At 44.1% G+C, this 21590-nt stretch overlaps 1 protein-coding gene across 7 annotated transcripts in view; it reads right to left on the reverse strand.

Annotated features, from left to right (window-relative positions):
• Positions 1-2845: 2845 nt before the first annotated feature.
• Slc22a4 (solute carrier family 22 member 4) overlaps positions 2846-21590 on the reverse strand; it is a 54865-nt gene continuing 36120 nt past the window's right edge. For 5 of the 7 annotated variants that reach the window (XM_015989298.3, XM_076578375.1, XM_042283999.2 and 2 more), the window contains 6 exons: positions 18578-18716; positions 11771-11871; positions 10372-10586; positions 8320-8502; positions 5779-5914; positions 2849-3400 (listed from right to left, as the gene is read on the reverse strand). In XM_015989298.3, the coding sequence (XP_015844784.1) occupies positions 3325-3400; positions 5779-5914; positions 8320-8502; positions 10372-10586; positions 11771-11871; positions 18578-18716 (850 nt within the window). In that variant the 3' untranslated portion in view covers positions 2849-3324. Of the gene's footprint in view, positions 3401-5778; positions 5915-8319; positions 8503-10371; positions 10587-11770; positions 11872-18577; positions 18717-21590 lie in introns of all 7 variants that reach the window. The other 2 variants (XM_006995902.4, XM_076578376.1) reach the window with 2 other exon arrangements.

Below are 21590 nucleotides of genomic sequence, written 5' to 3' on the forward strand. Positions count from 1 at the left end.
CATAAAATAAAATTATGATAGTTATTAAAAAAATAATCGAGACAGCTTTTGAGACTAAGTCATGAGGCTGCAAACAGTGAATTTTAATTTTCAGACTCCGTTCTGAGCTTTATGTTCTTATGAAATCATTCTATCTTTTCATCGAATTGATTTAAGCAAATGTAAAAATTTAGTTTCAAACTTTAAGGATCTAAGTCTAGGATTAAACCCTCAAATTAGTTATTTTTATAGTTAACTCAGGAGCTGACTGGTAAAAATATCAAACAAAGAAAAAAGCCTGCCAGGCTTGGTGGCAGAGGTCTTTAATTCCATTGCTAGGAAGACAGAGGCAGGTGGATCTCTGTGAATTTGAGACCAGCCTGGGCTACATAGTTCCAGGCTAGCCAGGGATACACAATGAAACCCAGTCTCAAAACAAACACACAACCTCACAATGAAACCCATTATTTTGTGCAAATAATATATTGTAAAATTAAAAAAAAAGATGAAGTATAAAAATAGCAAGTGTGATTCTAAAGTAGTATTGTCAAATGAAGAAGTTACATGTATAGTTTTATTTATGTTTATTTTTTGAAATGGATCCTGGTATCTTGCCCTGGCCTTTTCTGCAATTTTGACCCCAAATGACCACCTGTCTCACCACTTCAAGTAGCAGGGACATCAGGTGTGCACAGCAGTGTACATAATCATTCAAAGTGTTTTGGTAGCTGTTGTATTAGTAATGTTTCTTGTTGCAAAGACGAGAGCATCTTAGGGGAGAACGGTTTGTTTGGACTCCCGGTTGGGGTGTCAGTCACTCTGGGAAGGCTTGGTGGCAGGAGGATGAGGCTGTTTGTCATCTGTCCTCAGCCAGGAAGCCAGGAGTGATAACTACTGGTGCTCAGCTTGCCTTCTCCTTTTCATTTGTCCTGGACCCCAGGCCATGGAACTGATGCTGCCCACTGTTAAGGTTAGTCTTCCCGTTTCAACTAACCCAATCTAGAAACTCCCTCACAGAGATGCCTAGAGGCTTCTCTCTAAGATGACTCTAGATGCCTTAAGGCTGACAACATTGACCATCACAATTAAAATTAACCATATGAATAGAATTTCCCGATTCAGTAAATGAAAAGTATACCTGGTTAAACTGAAACTTTAGATAAAGAAGAAAGAATTTTAATTATAATTATGTCCCCTGCAGGGATATGTGAAATTGAGTTGTAATCGGGTGTCCTGGGTTCTACCTGGCAGTGCTGCATATTAAAAGCTTTTAGAGAGCTGGGCAGTGGTGGCGCACACCTTTAATCCCAGCACTGGGGAGGCAGAGGCAGGCGAATCTTTGTAAGTTTGCGGCCAGCCTGGCCTACAGAGAGAGAGAGTGCTTACCTGCCCTGAGTTTGATCCCACCACTGTAAGAAAAACTATTCTTTAAAAAGTATGAAATAATTGTAATAATATATTTAACCCCGTATATCTGGAATGTTATCATTTCATCATAAAATTGGCATGGAAAGTATTGAAATACATTTGATTCTTATTAAAAAATCATTAATCCCTATTTCTCACACTAAGTCTCAGGCTTTCAGTGTGTATTTTACAGGACATTTCAGTTGAATCTAGTGAAGTGCACATTTAAATACTTAGCAGCTACTTCTTGTTAGTGCCTACCTTTTTGGATGGCATTATTTTAAGGCCTTTAAAATTTTGTGTTGTTACTAATAATTTGAACATTACAAGATGTTCCTATTTTATTTTTTCTGTTACTGGGTATTGACGAGACTTTTTCTTTTCTCCTCCTCCTCCTCCTCCTCTTCCTCCTCCTCCTTTATTTTTTGAGACAGGGTTTCTCTGTGTAGCTTTGGCGCCTTTCCTGGAACTCACTTTGTAGCCCAGGTTGGCCTCGAACTCACAGAGATCTGCCTGGCTCTGCCTCCCGAGTGCTGGGATTAAAGGTTTGTGCCACCACATCAATTCTACTTCGTTTGGATCTTCACTGTAGCTCTTGCTCCTTTAGGTTTTTTAAATTTTTATTTTTTAGGAGGGAATCCTCCAATATATATATATTTTAAATTTTTCTTGACAGGGTTTCTCTGTGTAACAGTTCTAGCTGTCCTGGAACTCACTTTCTAGACCAGGCTAGCCTCGAACTCACAGAGATCCACCTGGCTCTGCCTCCCGAGTGCTGGGATGAAAGCTGTGCGCTACCACTTCCCGGCTGTGCCACCACTGCCCAGTGATGTTCCTATTGTATGAAAATGCATTTCAATGTTTTTTTGTTGCTTTCTCCTGTGGTTTTTTTTTTTTTTTTTTTTGGTTCTGGGGATTTAACTCAGGGTCTATGCATGCTAGTTTGTCCTTAAAAAAAAAAAAAACCAAACAACCTCATCGTGGTTTTTTTTTTGGTTTTTGTTTTTTGTTTGTTTATTTGTTTGTTTTTTATATATAAAGGCTGTATCAGCCTTCTTAGGTTTTGGCATCACATTCCTGCTCCATCATCACTTTGCTAACTGAGCCATCTTCTCAGATCTGGAAAGACTACTTTGTCTGTGTCAGTGTTATGATCGGGTGACACAGCATGAAGACACAGTGTTGAGCAGAGTCTGCAGACCATCAGTGGGTGAACTGGACATCTGTTGACGTGACTCTCAGACTCTTTAGCACAGGGTGGCAATTACACACCAAAGACTCAGGACCTGCAGTCCAAGTAATCATTTGCCTACAGCCCCATGTGAGTTCAATTAAAAAACTACTCTCATTTTGAATGTGCTACATCATCTCTACCCTTACACACACACACACACACACACACACACACACACACACACACACACACGTCTGCACACATGCGCATGCACTGTTACCATCTAATAGTTGTGATAATACAGTCAATTTTATTCAGATAGCATTTTGGAAATGTGTGTTAATCTTAATATGGATTTTGTCAATCCTTGACTAACACATTTTCAAGAAAAATCTTACAAACCTCTTTCTTTGACTAGTTAGTGGTAAAGACAGTTTAGAAATGTTTGTTCTTAAAAAACAAGAAGATTATCTGGAAGAGTAGCTGAGAGTTTAGGAGACAACATGTATTTCTCCCCAAGTCCAGCTTAATGTTCATTGTTTCTGTTAGTCCCTTTCAGCAGGAAAGGCTTTAATTTTGTTTTCTTAAGACAGGATTGCTTGTAGTCCAGGCTGGTTTTGCACTCCTGATATAGCCACGGCTGACCTTGAATTCCTGATTCTCCTGGCTCCCCCTCTACAGTGCTGGGATCACAGGTGAGTTCCATCACACCCAGCTCATCTTACACATCTATTTTCCAGTTTGGCAGGTGCCGAGGAACCTTATTAGAATGCAGTAATTAGAACCTTGGGGTTTTCTTCTCTGTCCATTGAGGCTGTTGATTTTTTCCCACATCGGAACCTGAAAATGAAATAATGGCTGAAGAAAATGAAACAGTCAGGACTCTTCTTCTTAAAACACCAGACTGACACCAGAAAACATTTCCCCATTTGACCAATGAAAAACATGAGAACTCTAATTAAAGAAGCTGGCAGGTGCAGGCCTCCTGTTTTATGATTTGGAGATACTTTCTTGATTAAACACAAAGCCTGGAATCTAAGGTCTTCAGTTTCCCCAAAGAAAGGATAGAGGGTAGAGGAAGCTCATGGTAATAATGAGGAATTAGAATGGTTAGATGATTATCAAACCCAGGTACCTGTACAAATTTGTAACAGACCAGTATCTATACACACAGACTTAGCTTTATTATGGCCAGCCATGGCTAACACTTATCTCACAGAACTCCCGGGTACCTGTGTGAAATATTCCCATGTAGTAAGTGGGAAGACCGAGGGTTGAGAAAACATAATTTCCTCAACTTTATGTCATAAGTTGGGTATTTGAAGCCAGCCCATTACAATTCAGAATCTCAATTTCTTCACCAAGCCACTGAGCTTTACACCTGTCAAGCTGTGTTATTCGGGATGTTTAGTCTTTGCCTCTTTTTCCTGGCACAGAGCTCCTAAGTCTCTTGTGGTTTTCCGTGTGATCTGGGTGATAGGTTGTTTTGGTTCTTTGAGGGGCTCTTAGCTAGCCCAGCATAGGGGCCATCTGCCTGAAGGAAGAAACTTTGACTTAAGAGCACAGACCTTTTTGGCTTTGTTCTCTCAGCCTCTGCAGAGAAGAGCAGGGTGGGTATAGGATTAATAACCAGTTAAGCCCACAGGATGGAGAATCTGCAAACAGTGGGTTTTGGGGAGCTTCTGGATCACTGACTGCCTCTGCTATCAGGACAGTAGTGCACCCCAACCCACAAGAGCAGGAGCCCCACACTCAGGGTCTTCCAGCACACACCTGTCTGTATTCTTCCTAAGACAGTGACGGCAAGGGAAGTGTTTCTCTAAGCTCCGTGAGCCTTTCTATCAAATGACTGAACACAAAGATTGGAGCTGTGGGACCCCAGGGTTTTGTAGCCAAGTGAGACATTAGTGAGAGTGACCTGTGGCTGGTACCAGTAGTTTGAGAAAGGTGTGGGGTCTGATGCTGACTGCAGTGTCAGAATTGGGGCAGATTGTAGGAACACCCTGATTTGTGTTCCTGTATGTGTGTGTGGGTGCACGAATGTGTGTGTAGATGCATGTTGGGTATCTGCACCTTAGTTTTTGAGGCAATGTCTCCCTCTGAACCTGGAGCTCAATGATTTGACTGGATTGGCTGGCCAGCAAATCTCGGGGTCAGCCCTGCCAACTGCTTTGGGTACTGGGCTTTTAGAAGTAATGCCTGGTTTACATGGATGCAAATGAAGTGTAAGCCAAAATAATCCCTTTCTGCATAAGCCGTTCTTGGTCATGGTATTCTATCACAGCGACAGAACAGCATCTACTCCAGAGATAACTTAGGGAAATCAGTTCTCTCCTTCCACTCTCGGTTCAGGGATCGGACACAGGCAGTCAGTCTTGGCGGTAAGCACCCTCACCCTCTGCCCCACCTCACTGGCTCTCTGTTTCTTTATACATATGATGAGGGGCTTGTTTTTCATGTGTGCTGCATACTTACCTTCTCTGAGCCGTCAATTCCTGTCCTTTGCTGTGGATAACCTTTTCCTCACAGACTGCAGGACTTGGGATTTCAGCCTCTGTCTACATTTGTGCTTCACATATTTTCCCCTTGCTCACCGACTTTGATTTTGTCTCACTATGTAGGTTGACCTTTAACTCTTGATCTTGTCTCTCGCTCTCTGTTCAGTTTACATTTACACAAATTGTTCTGTTCTTGTAGATTCATGATTTTGGATTTTTAGTCCTAAATATGTTTTTTTTTCTAGAGTTTATCTTGGTGTATTTGGGAGGACTCAATTTTCATTCATTAAAAATATCTAATTTATTTACATATGTATACATGCATGTATATATGGATGAAAGGACATTGAGGGGCTTCATTATTGAATTCAGGCTGGTCTCAAACTCCTGTACTCATGTACTCATGTGACCCTCAACCTTACCTTCCCTTGAAGCTTGGACTACAGGTGTGTGCCCTGCTGTTCCCAGTGGATTTTAAGTTGATATGTGGTTTGTTTGTTTGTGTGAAGTCATATTCTGAATTCTCTTATTTTCTTGGGCTTCGTCCCAAACTCTGTCCTGCTCCACTGTTTCTGTCCCTACAGCGTTGGGACATGCCACTCTAATTAACCTGCTCAACAACAGTCTTGAGTGCCTCCACCGATCCCTGCTCATGCTCCTCTTTGTCAGAGCATGGTAGATGTCCCCCATGTTTATCCTCCCAGTCCCTTTACCACTTACCCTCTCACTTTCTGCATCTCCTCTAAGGTCTCTGGGAGAGTCCCTCCAAAACTTTCAGGGAAAAAAAGGGTGACGATTCCAATCAGGACAGTCAGACTGCCCATGAGAATGTAGGGCAGGAGTCTGTTATAGGCTCCTGCAAAACACCAAACACAGAACATCAACTACATGCAGGCTTGCTCCTGGGAGTCATTTTGTTCAGGTGCAGACAGGCTGTGAGAGTTGATTGAAGCTAAACATTTTCAGAAGAAGGAAAGTCAGCAAAATACCAGAGGTTGTTCCAGCGGAATGCCATGGCCTGCACTCCTACAATTATTTACCCCGTGGTTGTACATTAGCACACTGTTAGGGTCTAAGATTGTCCAACCGTGCATGACAGATGTTCCTTGGATAGATGTCTTCACTATCAAAGCTTCCTTAGGTGGAGGTAAGGTGAGATGGTTGGTGAGGGGATGGAGCTGTGTAGCAGAGGATGACTTTGAACATGTGATTCTCTTGCCCTCACCTCTGTGACTCCATCCATGGATTGAGTACTGGGGGGCAAACTCAGGACTCTGGGCTTGCTTAGTAGGCAAGGATTGCACTGACTGAGTTCCACGCCAGCCCTACTCCACTTCTCTGTATGGAGCGACTGAGACAGGAGGACAAGAGATGCCATCTTGCTGCTCCTCTGCACACAGAATGGAAAAACAACACACCCATGCATGCAGTGGGTTTTTGGCCAATAAGGTAAACACTGCTCTTGAGGCTTTTCTGTGGCCTTGTATTGCTACAGAAATAGCTTCTTATGCTAAAGGCTCTTTCAGGACCCTGCTTCTTATCAGCCAGTGGCCCAGCACGGGATCATTTAAGTGGAGTTGAGAAGTATAGTGAGAAGTGTCATCACCCGATACAGTATGCTGTCACAGTATGCTCAGTGCAGCTGTGCTCAGGGCAGCTGTGCAGATGTGTTAAAGTTAGGAAAATGTGTTTCTTTCTCTGTATGGATTTAGAGTGTGCCTTTTCTGAGAATTCATCTCTGGTGTGTGTTGGATCCAGTAGATAACCAACATATGAGCAAGAAAAATAAAGAAGTCTGTTTATATCAGTCAATTCCTAATGAAGACCAGGCTGAGAACACTGAACAACATCCCACTAACGTCCCTTTTAATATTATTTAAGACTGCTATATTTGATTAGATAGGAGCTAAAAATTTCTGTCTTGGGCAGGGCGGTGGTGGCTTATGCCTTCAATCCAAGCATTCAAAAGGCAGAGGCAGGCATATCACTGTGAGTTCAAGGCCAGACTGGTCTACAGAGTGAGTCTTAGGAAAGGCTCAAAAGCTATACAGAGAAACCCTTTCTTGAAAAAACAAAACAAAACAAAACAAAACAAAAACCCAAAGAAAAACATAAACTGTAAGTGATTACCTAGGAAAATATTTATAAAACATATATAAAATGTATACAGAAGGCTAACTTCTCTATACTATAAAGAACTCATACACACCACAAAGAAAATTTGAGCCTAGCCACTGAACCACTGCAGAGGACTCCACAGCACCCTCTGAGTACCACTCATTCTTATACTGTGTGTCTGTCTGCTGATGCTCTCCCAGCCCTCCTGAAGGCTGGTTCCACCAAGAACAAGGAATCCTAACTTGTGTCCTCTGGTTAGAACCTCTGCTCTTTCAATCCCTTTGCCTGCTTCCTGCTCACACTGAGGAGGTTATCCATATAAGAATTCAGGGGCTGGAGAGATGGCTCAGAGGTTAAGAGCACTGCTTGGTCTTCCAAAGGTCCTAAGTTCAATTCCCAACAACCACATGGTGGCTCACAACCACCTGTAATGAATTCTGGTGCCCCCTTCTGGCCTGCAGGGATATGTGCAGCCAGAACACTGTATACATAATAAATAAATAAAATAAAATAAAATAAAATAAAATAAAAAACACATGCATACAGAACACTGTATACACAATAAATAAATAAACTTAAAAAAAAAAAAAGAATTCAGGCCTGAAGAGATGGTTCAGTGGTTAAGACCACTTGTTGCTCTTGAAGAGGGTCCAAGTTTCACTTACAGCACCCACATGGTGGCTCATGCCTTCCATAAATCCAATTCCAGGAGATCAGACACTCTCTTCTGACCACCCTAGACACCAGGTACAAAAGTACTTATATTCAGCTTAAACAGTTGTACACATGAAATACAAAATTTGTTAAACCGAGAGACAGGGCGGGGGAGAGGGATCTAACAGTCATAGCAGGAGGATCCTTACTACTACGTCCAAGGGGTCACTGAGAGTCATGAAAAGAAACTTCGAGGGCTTTAAGATGAGATGTGCCTGCAACGGAGCTGTAAAACTGAGCAGTCAGAGTATGGAGAAGTGATTCAGCTATAGTGTGACCAGCACTGGACCCAACCAACTTCTCCTGTAAGGGGACTGGCCAAAGAAGGTCCTTGTTCATACACACAATACACATAACACCCACATGCAACATGCACATAGATTTAAAAAAAAACCCACTTATTTAAAGATAGAACAAGATGCATCTTACCCAGGTAAACAAAATAGGGAGCGATGATGCTGCCCACCCGAGAGGCCATGGAGGTGATGCCCACAGCCATGTTCCTGACCAGGGTCGGGTAGAGCTCTGCAGTGAAGACATACAGCATGGAGAAGGCAGAGGTGACCCCAAATTTCCCTAGCATCACCAGGCCGATGGACACCAAGTTATAATCTGGAAAAGAGCTTTATTTCAGACAGGGTGTTTCTAGACTCAATACTGAATTCAGTTACTTTATTGTCCTTTTTTGCTGCAATGTGGTGGTCCCCTCATAAAGTACTGCTAGACAAGACTGTCTTCAAATATCCTAATCACCAGGTGGCTGAAGATGGAAGGTGATGGGTGGCCTTGGACTTCGAGCTACTCTTATTTGGGATTATTAATGCATACTGTGACCTCTGTCCACTTGTCTTATTTGCTACAACAGTTTCATGGTGAATTGTTAGATGTTAATACAGTTAAGCTTAATCTTTAAAGAGAGGGGACAGTTCTTCCTTTTCTGTTTTTAATTTTTAAGAAATCTAGGTCTAGTAGGGCTCAGTGGTGCATGCTTAAAAAAATTCTTTTTCCATTTTTTTTATGTGGTGTGCACATGTATGTGCTGTTTACATGATTTTGTATGTGTGTAGTCATGCAAGGCTAGAGTTACAGGTGAACCATCATGCCTGCCCAGCATTTATGTGGGTTCTGGGATCTGAACTCTGATCCTCATGCACTTTAACCACTGAGCTATCCTCCCAGCTCCTGGTGCACACTAATAATCCCAACTACTAATACTTCACTGGCTGAAGCAGGAGGACCACAAATTCAAGGCTAGCCTAGGCTGTGTAATGAGTTCAAGGTCTTGACTCTATATAAAAATAAGCAAAGGGCTGGGGATATGGCTCCATGGTAGAGTTCATGGCTGTGCAAGACACTGGATTTAAACCTTAGTACTGTAGGGGTTAAAAACTTAATGACAAAAAGAAACACTGTTCTTTGCATATTACAATGTATCAATAATATATTAGCCTTTTTTAAAAAAAAGTTAGACACACTAGGAAAAGGAAATCTATCCCCCTCTGTGCTGTAGGTATTGCTCTGTATGCTATGAATGTGTTGCTCTGATTGGTTAATAAATAAAGTGTTGATTGGCCAGTAGCCAGACAGGAAGTATAGGCGGGACAAAGAGAGAGGAAAAGGCTGAGAACAAAAAGGCTGAGTCAAGAATTGCCAGCCAGACATAGAGAAAACAAAATGTAAAGACAGAACTAAAAAAGGTACCAAACCACGTGGATAAACATAAATAAAAATTATGGCTTAATTTAAGTGTAAGATCTAGCTAGTGAGAAGGCTTAGCCACTAGGCCAAACAGTTTTAATAAATATAAGCATCTGTATGTTTATGTGGGTCTGAGTGGCTGCAGGGCCCCTGGCGGCACTGGAGAAATCTGTGTTATTTTTGCCTTTGGAGTTTTTTGTTATTGTTTAGTCTTACTGCAGCACCCCCACATTTATTAGTTATTTCTATGGGCAAGTGTGTGTCAGTACATGTATGTAATGAGAGGAAGCGATGCTGGAGTCAGTTCTCTCCTTCCGCCATGAGGGTTCTAAAGATGGAAGGAAGTCAGGTCTTAGGCTTGGCAGAAAACGCTTTTACCCACTGAACCATTCTCCTTGCACTGTCTGGCTGTTTTTGTTTATATTTGTTTGAGGTAGGCAGGAAACACCTATGGGAAAAACTTGGACAGTGTCTCATGCAGCCTGAGCTGGCCTCAGATTAGCTATGCAACTGAGGCTGGCTTTGAATTGGTCCTCCTGCCTTTACCCCCCAAGTGCTGAGATTTTAGGGGTGGGCCACCACACCCTACTGGGACAGTTGTTGGGAACATAGAAAGTATCACAGTCAGCTGTCACCTGCCTATCGGACTGATGAACATTTGGTGATGTCAGAGCTGTGTTATGGGGGAGTGGTGGTGACTCCTGAGAGTCACCAGTTCTGATATTCTAGACTATTAATGTATCCAGGTTTCTGGTATGCTGTTAGACTGGGCTAACTTCTTACCTTCAGGTACCACTTGGACCAAGAGAAGCACACCTCCTCCCCAGAACAGCACCCCAGCTATAATGTATCTCCGTGGCAGGGTTCTCAGCAGCAGCCAGGCTGTGAAATAAGCTGGAACTTCAATCAGGCCAGAGAGGAAGCAGTTCAGGTAGATATCTCCATGTAAATTAGGAACATTGAGAGACAGAGCAAAGTAACCCACTGAGGTTAGCATCCTGAAAGACAAATGATACAATCACAAAAATATGGCCCATGGCTATCTAAACTTTTGTGATGGTCATGAGTTGGTCCTGTGTCCTCTAAGCAAGTGCTAGTCATGTGGGACTGTTTGAATGGAAATACACTAAAGTGAGATTATAAATTTCTCAGTTGAAATGACACTTTATGTGCTTAGTAGTCACATGAGTCTGGTGACTACTATGATGGACAACACAGATCCCAAATATTTCTGTGTCTGCAGAAGTGTTGTAGAACAGTGCCATTCTGAATAAACCACTAGTCAACAGTGCAGATGCTCCTGCTAGGACATCTGAGCATGACTGGAGAGCAGACATCTCTAAAGAAGACTTCCAGGAACATGTTGGGGTCTCTATCTATTAGAGCAGGTGGGGACATAGGACTAATCCAAAGCCACATGAAACAGTGAACTTTACTGTGCAGGTGTTCAGTGACGCTCACTTGTGGTGTAAGAGCAGCTTGGATGGGGCTAGGTCTTGGTGATACTGGCTCCCTGGTGCCATCAGCTGGATACATTGCATGAGTGATGTGTGCAGATAGCTAACAATGAAGGCAGCTCACAGAGGCCATGGTCCAGGATATTTCATACTGACATTTTTTCTAATTTCGAAACAGCATGGTTCTAAAATAGAGAGCCTGCCAGTTCTAGTACTCAGCTGTGTGTGTGTGTGTGTGTGTGTATGTGTGTGTGTGTGTGTGTGTGTTGCTATCTCTGGGGCAGATAGATTGTTATTATTTTTCCTTCCTTATTTCTTTGAAGATTTGTTACTAAATCTAGTTAATAAAGTCAGGTCATTACTTCTGTGCCTTAAAGTCACGTGTTAGTGTGCTACTGGAGAGGCAGGTTACACTAACTCCACTGCTTAGTTCCAGAAAGCAGGTGGAGACTTAACACTTCTGCTTTGGTCCCCAGGGGCATCTGCAGCCTCAAGCCCATCACTTTCCATGGTGGAGTTCCCATACTGCAGACTTGATGTTACCTATACCTGTCCCATTATTCGGTCCAATCAATCAGTGTGACATGTCTAAAGACCTTAGAATTTCACAATTCTTATTTTGCTGCAGGGGAAGCCTAGGTTTTATCACATTCCTTCAAACTAAGGAAAATCAGTTGCATATTTGGCTGTCACATGCCTGTATTCCCAGAGCACTCATTGCTTACCACAGCATCACAGACATCACTGTTATTGTAGCAATGTTCCGAGTCTTGAACAGGTCCAGAATGAAGGCTTTTGGCTGCTTCAAGGAATTTAGCTCCTGTAGCTAAAGTAACATAAATAAACCATAAGACAAAGAGGTAGGCAGGAAGTAACTATGAGAAAAACTTGGGCATACACCTCATTTTTATTAATTTAATTTAAAATTATTATCATTATCATTATTACTGTTACTATTATTTTAGGACAGGGTCTCACGTATCCCAGGCTGGCTTTTAACTCACTACTCAGATGAACATGGTCTTGAACTTCGGCTCTTCCTTCCTCCACCTCCACAGTGCTGGGATTACTGGTGTGTGTTACCATGCCAGGTTTGATGCTGGGGATTGAAGCTTTGCGTGTGCTAGGTGACTCTCTACCCACTGAACTACACCCTAGCCCATTCACACAACTTATAGAACCTCTGATATGCCTTCAGATCCAGAAATGGAGGGCAAACAAGGACATCCCCAAATATGGTACTCATTCTAACTCTTTATTTAAAACATAATTCTAAATTCAGGCTTGGATAATTTCATGCATGCCTCTAATGGATTTTGATCGGATTTCCCCCGCCCTGCCCCCCTGCTCCCTCTGGAATCTTCCTTCTTCCCAGCGTCTCCTCCTTTCACATCTGGTTACACCCATGAAGAAAATGACTCCGTCTTCCCCGCCAGCAGCCATTACCTACCAATAGCTCCTCAGCTAGGAGCAAGGGTTGATGGGATCTCCCACTCCCATGCTGGGATGTTGAAGGCCTGGGTCTTGCAGGTGACCTCAGCTGCACTAAGGGTTCCTTAGTGCAATGGCTGTGTCGTGTCCAGAAGCTAGCATTTCACATAACTTCTCCTCCTCATCTGACTCTTGCTCCTTCCGCCCTGTCTTCCATATAGTTTCCTGAGTTTCTAATGCTTTAAAATCTTTAATGTATCTGTTTTAGATAGAAGCCTTCAAAGTAAATGACATCAGGCTCATTGATAAGTGCTGACCTGCTTTTCCTCCACTTAACTTTAACATGTGAGTAGCCTTTACCACACTGGGATGGGATCTGTAAAGCCTATTGAGTTGACAGAGCCGTGAAGCTCCAAAATGCTTAGAGGGCAGTGTGTGTGTGTGTGTGTGTGTGTGTGTGTGTGTGTGTGTGTGTGTGTGTGTGTGTGTGTAAGTGTAACGGGCCTTGTGCACGCTAGGCAACCTCCCCCATCCACTAAGCTATATTCCCAGTTGTTGTCTGCTAACATCAGAGGAGATTCTGGAATCAGGCTTGGTGGCACCTGCCTGTGAGCCAGGTGAAGCAGGACTGGGAGTTCAAGACCAGCCTTGGCTACATAGGGAGTTCAGGGCTAGCTTGAGCTACATGAGACCCTGTCTTAAAACAGACCAGACTCAGGGTAGTTAAGGCCCTGGGCAAACTACTGTTTATCTTCTCAGAGCCTCAGTTTACTTCTCTTATAAGATGTAATTGGGGGTTGAAGAAATTAAATAATATCTAAAACCCAGCATCATAAATGCCCACTACATCTTAACTATTATTGTTATCACTTCCCTGTTGAAGAAGGAGACTATCCATCTGTGGTTAGTGGCGATTCTCTCGTTCCCAATGCCAGTCTTCATTTCCTCACTTCTCATTCACTGGTACCCATTTACCATGAGCTATGAATTTAGATAGCCAAGCTGACTAGAGTTGAGGCTGAAAAAGATGTATGGCTGTGAGGCAGGGGATCTCCTGGGGGTAAGGTAGGAAGGAGTCTTGTGACCATATGGCATGTGTGCTGTTAGAGACTGAGGAAGCATTTTAGTTGTGAGGAAGTAAGATGGCCCTTTGTAGCAGATTGTCCTTAGGTGTCAGCTTCTTTCTTCTAGGTAATTAGACATGCGTTTGCATAGCTCTCAGCTATGATGCTTACCCCCTTTTCATGAAAATGGGAATTGGAAGGCTCCATGCAGAGCTTTAGGGATTCCACATACAACACAGGACCTAAGGGCCAGGTTGAATCAACACATCCCACTTCCATAGGGCCTCTGTTGAAATGCAGATGGCCAGGCGAGCTTCCTCTGAATCTTACATTGGGACTGGAGACCTGGAAACCTGTTTACTTAAAGCTTCATAGGTGACTATGATTAGCAACAAGGTGCAGAAACATCAGGACAAGTATATTCTTGGATCCAGTGATTGTCCCTGGTCTGGGGAGAGCCACCCAAATGTCTCTGGATAAGGTACATGAGAAGGTTGAAGGGGCTTCTTCCAAAGCCAGGGACGATTAAGGTTACTCTTCAAGATGATGTGACTCTATATGGCTTCCTGTCCAAGTTAACATCAGAGCCCCTGACATAAACTGAAAATCGCCATTCATTAGAGCATGTACTTGATCCTGGAGAAACCCAGGAAAATCATAGCTCAGTAGCAGTGTGATCGCTGGTAAGTCATTTCTCTGTGCTTCCATCTCCTTTTCTGAAAAGTGAAGCTCATAGCTAGACCTTCTAGCAGTGACTAACATGCGCAACACCCGAGTCAGACAGACTTCTTTGTACCCCGTAGTCTCCTCACTGGTATTCTGAATAGGCTGCATTGGCTGGTGCAGATCCTCCTACACAGGGTCCAAGTGGGTGGTGAGCAGGGGAGATGGCCGGGCTAGGAAATCAAGGGCTCCATTTCCCTTAGTGGGTGTGCCCAGTTCAAGAGAGATACACATCACAACAGGCAGAAAAAAGGTCTCATCAGGGGTTTATGTTTCTGGACTTTGTTCCTTTTCGCTCATGTCAATTTTATGATGCTTCCCTCTGTGTGGATATTATCTTCATAACCATACGGTCACACTACATTTCTTGAATATAGGAATGAAGCTTTCTATCTGATAAATACAAATACACACATAGCCTTGAAAGGCAGAAGCACTGTTTATGACCAATGTCCTTCTTGTATCCAGTTAAGTTTACTAGGACTGGGATGAACTTTCGAATTCAGACAGCAAAGGATTAAAGATGCTTTGTCCAGGCAGCCCTCTGAGAGCTTGGGTTCATGGCCACTGGAATGAAGATTCCAGCTGTGACCTAGGTAGCTGCTTCTGGAAAGGGTCCTGATAGCCAAGGATAGTTGAAATCCTGGGGGTGTATCACTGACATGTCCACCATTCCCCACAGAGTCCTGCTTGCTGGTCCAGCCAGATGTACAAGCCCCACCACACAGCATGCCAACCACTGATGCAGAGTCTTCCTCAGGTGTCTCGAGGGCTCTCTCCTCATCCTGGCCAGCAGTACCCTAAGCTCTCTACTCGCCTGTGTTAGTCTCACTGTCCTCCCAGTGTGAACCTGCCTCTTCAGGCCTTGGCTCCCCTGCTGTCTTCCTGTGTATGCTAGCGGGTAGTGTCTGTTCCTTGGGGTTCTTAGCATCTCTCCTCTGTCATCATTTCCCTTTGCATCAATTCCTTGCCTCCTTCAGTACCTTCTCTGATCCTTTTAGTGTGGGGGCTGTGCCTCAGTTTTCTTGTCTCTAGGAGCCAGCACAATATGATACCCCCAAAGTCCTCACTATCACAATGTACGTAAACCCCGTGATATATCAGCTTTTCCTCATGGCCGCCTGCCTTCAGGCATGGAGCCTCAAGTCTGTGCTCTCAGGTATTTGAGGCCTTGGGCATGCCAGACACACCAGCTGAAGACGTGTACTGCTCCACTCTCAGGCTTTAAGTGTAATCCAGGATACAGTGGGAACCGAGGGTTGACTTCAGCCCTCAGATGTACTTTTTCCAGGTATGGCAAGTATTTTAAAAGTCATTAATATAAGAGGCCTGCCTTGGGTGCCATGCAGTGAATGTCACTACCTTGAGCAAATGGTGGAGAAATCGGAGAGAAAGATAAGCAGAATGGTGTGGTGATATATTGTTTGTGTACCCCAATATATTGGGTACCTTAATAAACTTATCTGGGGATCAGAGGACAGAGCCAGCCACTAGATTAGACATAGAGACCAGACAATGGTGGCACATTATCTTTAATCCTATCACTTGGGAGGTAGAGATCCCTCTGGATCTCTGTGAGTTCAAGGCCACACTGGGAACAGAGCCAGGTGTGGTGGCACACACCTTTAATCTCAGGACTTGAGATCTCATGCCTTTGTTTGGGAAGCACACTCGTCTTTAATCCCAGGAAGTGATGGCAAGAAGCAGAAAGGTATAGAAGGTGTGAGGACCAGGAACTAGAGGCTTTTTAGCAGCAGTTCAGCTGAGATCCATTTGGGTGAGGACTCAGAGGCTTTCAGTCTGAGGATTCATGGAAACAGGATCAGCTGAGGAGTTGGCGAGGTGAAGTTGGCTGTGGCTCGTTCTATTTCTCTGATCTTTCAGTTTTCATCCCAATATCTGGCTCCGGGTTTTTTTTTTGTTTTTTTTTTATTATAAGACCATTTAGCAATTCGTCTTACAGAATGGTCCATGTGCTGTGAAGAGAGGGGAAACTGAAGATGGGAAGGCAGTGAAGGAAAGGCTGGTGTGAGTGACCTGCGTGGCCACCTGAGGCCACGTGATGTCCAGGCTGCCACTGAGTGACATGTCTGGGTCCATGGCCTTGCTGCCACCATGGCCGGTGTTGATGTCTGTAGCTGGTGTTACCACTGAAGGCCAGGGTGTGTGGAAGCCTATGGTCTGGGCCACCACTTGAGACCATGTTAATACCCAAGGGCAGTGCTGCTGCTGAGGCCATACTGACCAGAGGGGCCTGTGCTGCCACCTGAGGACCATGTCTGGGTCTGTGGTCCAACTGCAGCTGGAGTCTGTGTTGATGTCCATGACCAGTGTTACCACCAAGGACCATATGGATGTCTGTGGTCTGGGCCACCACTGAGGCCATGTTGATATCTGAGGGCTGTGCTGCCACTGGGACCATACTGATCTGGGTAGCTTGCACTGCCAGTCCAAGGCCAAGGTTGTCCAGGCCTGAGCTGTGGCTGAGGGCCATGGCCATGCAGATGCCTGGGGTCTGGTCTGCCACCTGGGGCCCTGTTGAGGTCTGAGAGCTGTGCTGAGCCAGCCCTGCTCCTTGATGGCTCTGGGAGAACTGGCCCCAACCCTCACCAGCCACCCCAGGGGAAAGCTGGCACCACCCTCATGGGGGAGCGACCCCAGTAACCTGAGCACAGGAGAACTGGGCCTGCTCCTCAAGGCAGCCTCAGCAGGAGAACTGGCCCCTATGGTGAGTATGGGAGAGCTAGCTCTCCCCCCTTTCCTTGAAGGGGCAGCCCTGTGGAGGCCCAGACTGACCAACTCAGCTACCACCCAGGCCCACATCCAGGGCTTTGAGTTCCCCCTCCCCCTCCACATACATATACCCCATCTACGAGCTGCATGGGAAGGAACTGATCCTGCAGAACCAGAGCTGTAGGACCTCTGTGACTCAGGGCAATAACAGGACATCCAAGAGGAGTGTCAGTGAGGGTCCAGTACTGATGATGTACCAGAAGAAGCCAGAGGCCTTGAACCAGACCAATATCTCATTGCAATGAACATGTGCAGGAAAAGCTACTTGAGCAAAAGGGTACACTGTGTGACACATCACAGCTCCCAATGCCACCACAATAAAGGATTATGTGATAGAGAGGCGGGAATAATGGAGGAGTGACGTGGATCTGTTTTTCTTCTATTGGGAGAAGGATATAGGGTGAAGGGCAGACATGGAAGGACTGGGAGATGAATGGAACTCGAGTGCATGATGTGAAGTTCCCAAAGAATCAAAAATACGTTGTAAATATCATCAGGATGTAACTTTGCAATGGTTAGGTGCAAATGCCAACACCAAGTTGGAAACTTGCAAAAGGATAGCCCATTCAACAAATGATGCTGGCAAACCGGATTGTTACCTGCAAAGAATGAAATTAGATTCCTATCTTTCACCTGTCCAAAATCAACTCAAAATGGATAAAAGGTCTTAATTTAAAACTGGAAATGCTAAACTTCTGGAAGAAAATACTCTTCAAGACATTGGGGTAAAGAAAAATTTCTGAACAGAGCCTTCCCAGTGCAGGAAAATCCCCAAATACCAGCAGATAGAATGATATGCAATTAAAGGAAAGGAAATGCACAGCAAAGGAAATGATCACAGAGCAAATACCTCATAGAATGGGAGACATTCTTTGCCAGCTACAGTGCAGACAAGGGGCTAATATCCAGAATTCACAAAGAATCACACAAATTACGGACTAATGAAATAAAACTGCCAATCAACAACTGGGCTTATGAATTGAAAGACAAACAAAAAACAAACAACAGCAACAAACCACAAGCTAGGCAGTGGTGGTGCATGCCTTAAATCCCAGCACTCAGGAGGAAGAGGCAGACAGATCTCTGTGAGTTCAGAGGCCATCCTGGGCTACAGAGCGAGTTCCAGGACAGCCAGGACCACACAGAGAAACCCTGTCTTGAAAAAACAAAAAAACCAAAACCAAAACAAAACATCACAAATGCCTAACATTTTTAATTTACAAATAATCCTTTGGGTATATTTTTCTGAAAGAGAGATGACATCTTACTATGTTATTCAAGCAGGCCCTAAGTGCCTGGACTTAAGTCTCAGGCCTCCATCTCCTGAGAAGGCTGGACAACAGATGTGCAGCATCATACCTCTCAAGAGTGATTTTATTTGATAATGTAATCATGATTGCATCCCTGATGCCTAGTGCAGTGGCTGGTGCACTGTGGGCACTTAACAAATGGTGAGTTACATTAAATTTCCATAAAAGAAAGGCTGCAGAGCCGATCTCAAAAGGAGGCATCTGCACACACCTGCTCACTCACCTCCCGAGGATCGAATATCACTGCTGGCGCCACGATGCTGTTCATCTTTGCAGCTTTCTGGATGATCTGTTCTGCCTCTTCAAATCTCCTCTGGGATATGAGCCACCGGGGAGATTCGGGAATAAACCTAGAATTCATTTGCAAGAGTTCCTAACCTTTTTATAACCACAAGATTTGATGTTAGCAAATACACATAGCAAAATGGTCCTAGGTCATTTTAATGTTGCAAATACTCTAGTTTTAATCAACATGTAGATGCTATTTCTAGGGTACAGTATGACATTTCAATGGATCTATATCACCCTCTGGGCAAGCTTTCTAGGCTGAGTTAACTGAGGAGGAAGACACACCCTGATACGGCTGGACTGAATAGAAGGAAAAAGTGATCTGAGCACCAGCACTCAGTGCTTCCTGCTTCCTGTCTGTGGACACAGTGTGACCAGCAGCCTCAGGCTCTTGCTGCCATGGCTTCCCTGCAGTGATGGACTGTACCCCTAAACCGTGAGCCAGGGTAAACTCTCCCTTCCTTGTCAGGTATTTTGTGACTGCAACATTTTGGGCAAGGAGTTGTATGGAGCATGGCCTGCCCTTCCTTACTAACTAACCCTCAGCCTGGGTTCCAGAGGAAACTTCCAGATAAATTAGCATATTACCTAGCTCTTAAAAAGATGTCTTTCAAGGATTAATAGATTAAGAGCACTGGTTACTCCTGCAGAAGACCTAAGTTCAATTCCTAGTACCCACATGGTTGCCAACAACTGTTGTAACTCCACTTCCAGGGGATCTGAGCCCTCTTGTGGCTGTCCCAGGCACCGCCAGCATTGGTGCACAGACACACATGCAGACAAAACACCCATATGCATAAAATTAAAAAAAGTTAACTGATCTTTCAGACTCCAGTGAAACAAGAAACCAAGCAAAGCAAACCAGAAAAGGTTATTTTTTTCCCAGTACTAAGTCCACCTGAACCCTCATACACGCCTCACTCTGAAATGTTACTGCTGTAAAACCACAGCAGCCTGGGCATAAAAGGAAGCAGAGCTTGGAGGAGTCTTGTATAATATTCAAGGGACCAGCCTTAATATTATACATCCCAGGGGCTCAGGAGAGAGAACTACTAACCGCGAGGACTATTTTTGGGAAGTAGAATCTCAGCACAGCGAGCTCTTTAGTCCATTCACTTTAATTCTCTGGGATAACATCCTATTTACACAGCTTCAGTTCTGTTCTCGTGCCTAGCTCCTTTCTTGCCTGATTTCTCTCTATATTCATCTACAGCTCCCTCTAAGTTCTATCTTAATTCTCTCATCTTAATTCTGCCTCATCTAGGTCCTTTTCATCTCGTTCTTACCCAGCTAGTACTTCCCCATCTGACTCTTCTTCATCTTCTATCTCGTCCACATGTTCTCTCTGACAGAATCCTCCTTATCCCTCTCTGTTCTCTGTCTCTCTGTCCTCCACGCCTCTCTTAAGTCTCCCAGGAATCCAGTTATAAACCCAAGCAATAGCAATCCCCTGGTTGAGCAAGGTCACCAGGCTTGAATTCTATGGGGTCATAAAGGCAGGTAAGAATTTTCCTCAGGCAGTGACCACCAGGCTTCCAGGGTCAAACGGAGGGGTGATAAGAATCACATAGAGGAGCAGTAATTGTTAATTATCATTTGCAACCCAACAGGGAAGTGACTAATGAATTAACTAAAGGCTAAATTTGGCTAATATCTAAGAAGAGGGATCTTAAGTGCTTAACTATCATCTTAAACATGATTGGTAGAAAATGTTAAGAATCTATAAGTTGCTAGGTCAGTAGGAGAAAATAAAACTGTCTTCTTTTTTCCTATGGCTCCTACCTGTCCAAGCTATCTGCTGTTTTTCTGCAGGGTGGGGGAAGGTGTGCTTGGTCACTAGGCAACCTGTGTACAGGTAGATGCCTCTGGTGATAGTTAAAGGGAGATCTGGAACTGGAGGTAAGATTTGGGAAAGGAGGAAGTTAAGCTTAATTGGCACATCCGCCAGGCCTTCTCAAACAGGTAGTCTGGATGCTTAAGTCTGTTCTTAGAGAGTACAGAGGTATCTCTGATAAGGTACTTTCCTCCATCTGGGGATGGACCTGGCCGGATGCTGCCAATGATGATAATTACAGGGAGGCTTGAACTGGGGTTCTGGCTGAGCATAGCTGTCAGTGCAGAAGGTTATCTAAATATTCCTAGAAGTGGTTAGATAAGGAGTTAGAGGTCTATAAAGTTAGTAAGGCTGTAAGAAAGGAGGGTCTGAGCTAAATTGTGTAAAGATATTACTTAATGTCCACCTGACCCAGGCAGTGTCTCCTTGTGGAATTTACCTTAAATCAGGAGACTAGCATGTGGACTGTTGTTACTGTTAGTCCTTGAAAGTGGCAAAGGGAGATATCTGATTCCAGAGGAAGCCTTTCCTGAGGCTGTTCTCCAAATACCTTGAATTTGTCCAGAGAATGATCAGTCCACACACTATTAGCCCTTTTTAGGGAAAAGTCAATTGGGAAAACTATGAAGGCACACATGATTTTCATAACAGAAGACAGATGATATATAACAAGCCAAGTAACACCAAAAGCTCCCTGGAATTTGGCTTCCTCTGAAGGAATTCCTTGATCCCTTCAGGTAGTGGCTTTGCCATAACCAGCTGAGTTCTTATGATATATTCCTGTGGCCTGCAGCAGAGGAGGCCAGCTGAGCCATCCCCTCAGCTCAGGCCGAGGGTCCACTTGCCAACTCCTGTGGCTGTGTGACAGCTGCAGAATGATGGAGGTCCTTTCAGCCATCTCCCAGGCAGGTGTCACAGGGCACCAAGAGAATCAAACTGTGAATTCCACAAAGTGACCAAAGAAACCTGTATTACCTTAGTCATGTAAGCCAGTGGCAATTAGTAAAGTGGGCCATTTCTAGAAGACTGGATTTTGATGGAACACAATAAAACGGAGATGAATTAGAGAGAGGTGAGAGAGGAAGTGAATATCAGAGCAAAC

This window comes from Peromyscus maniculatus, chromosome 8, assembly GCF_049852395.1.
Source record: "Peromyscus maniculatus bairdii isolate BWxNUB_F1_BW_parent chromosome 8, HU_Pman_BW_mat_3.1, whole genome shotgun sequence".
Taxonomy (NCBI): Eukaryota; Metazoa; Chordata; class Mammalia; order Rodentia; family Cricetidae; genus Peromyscus; species Peromyscus maniculatus.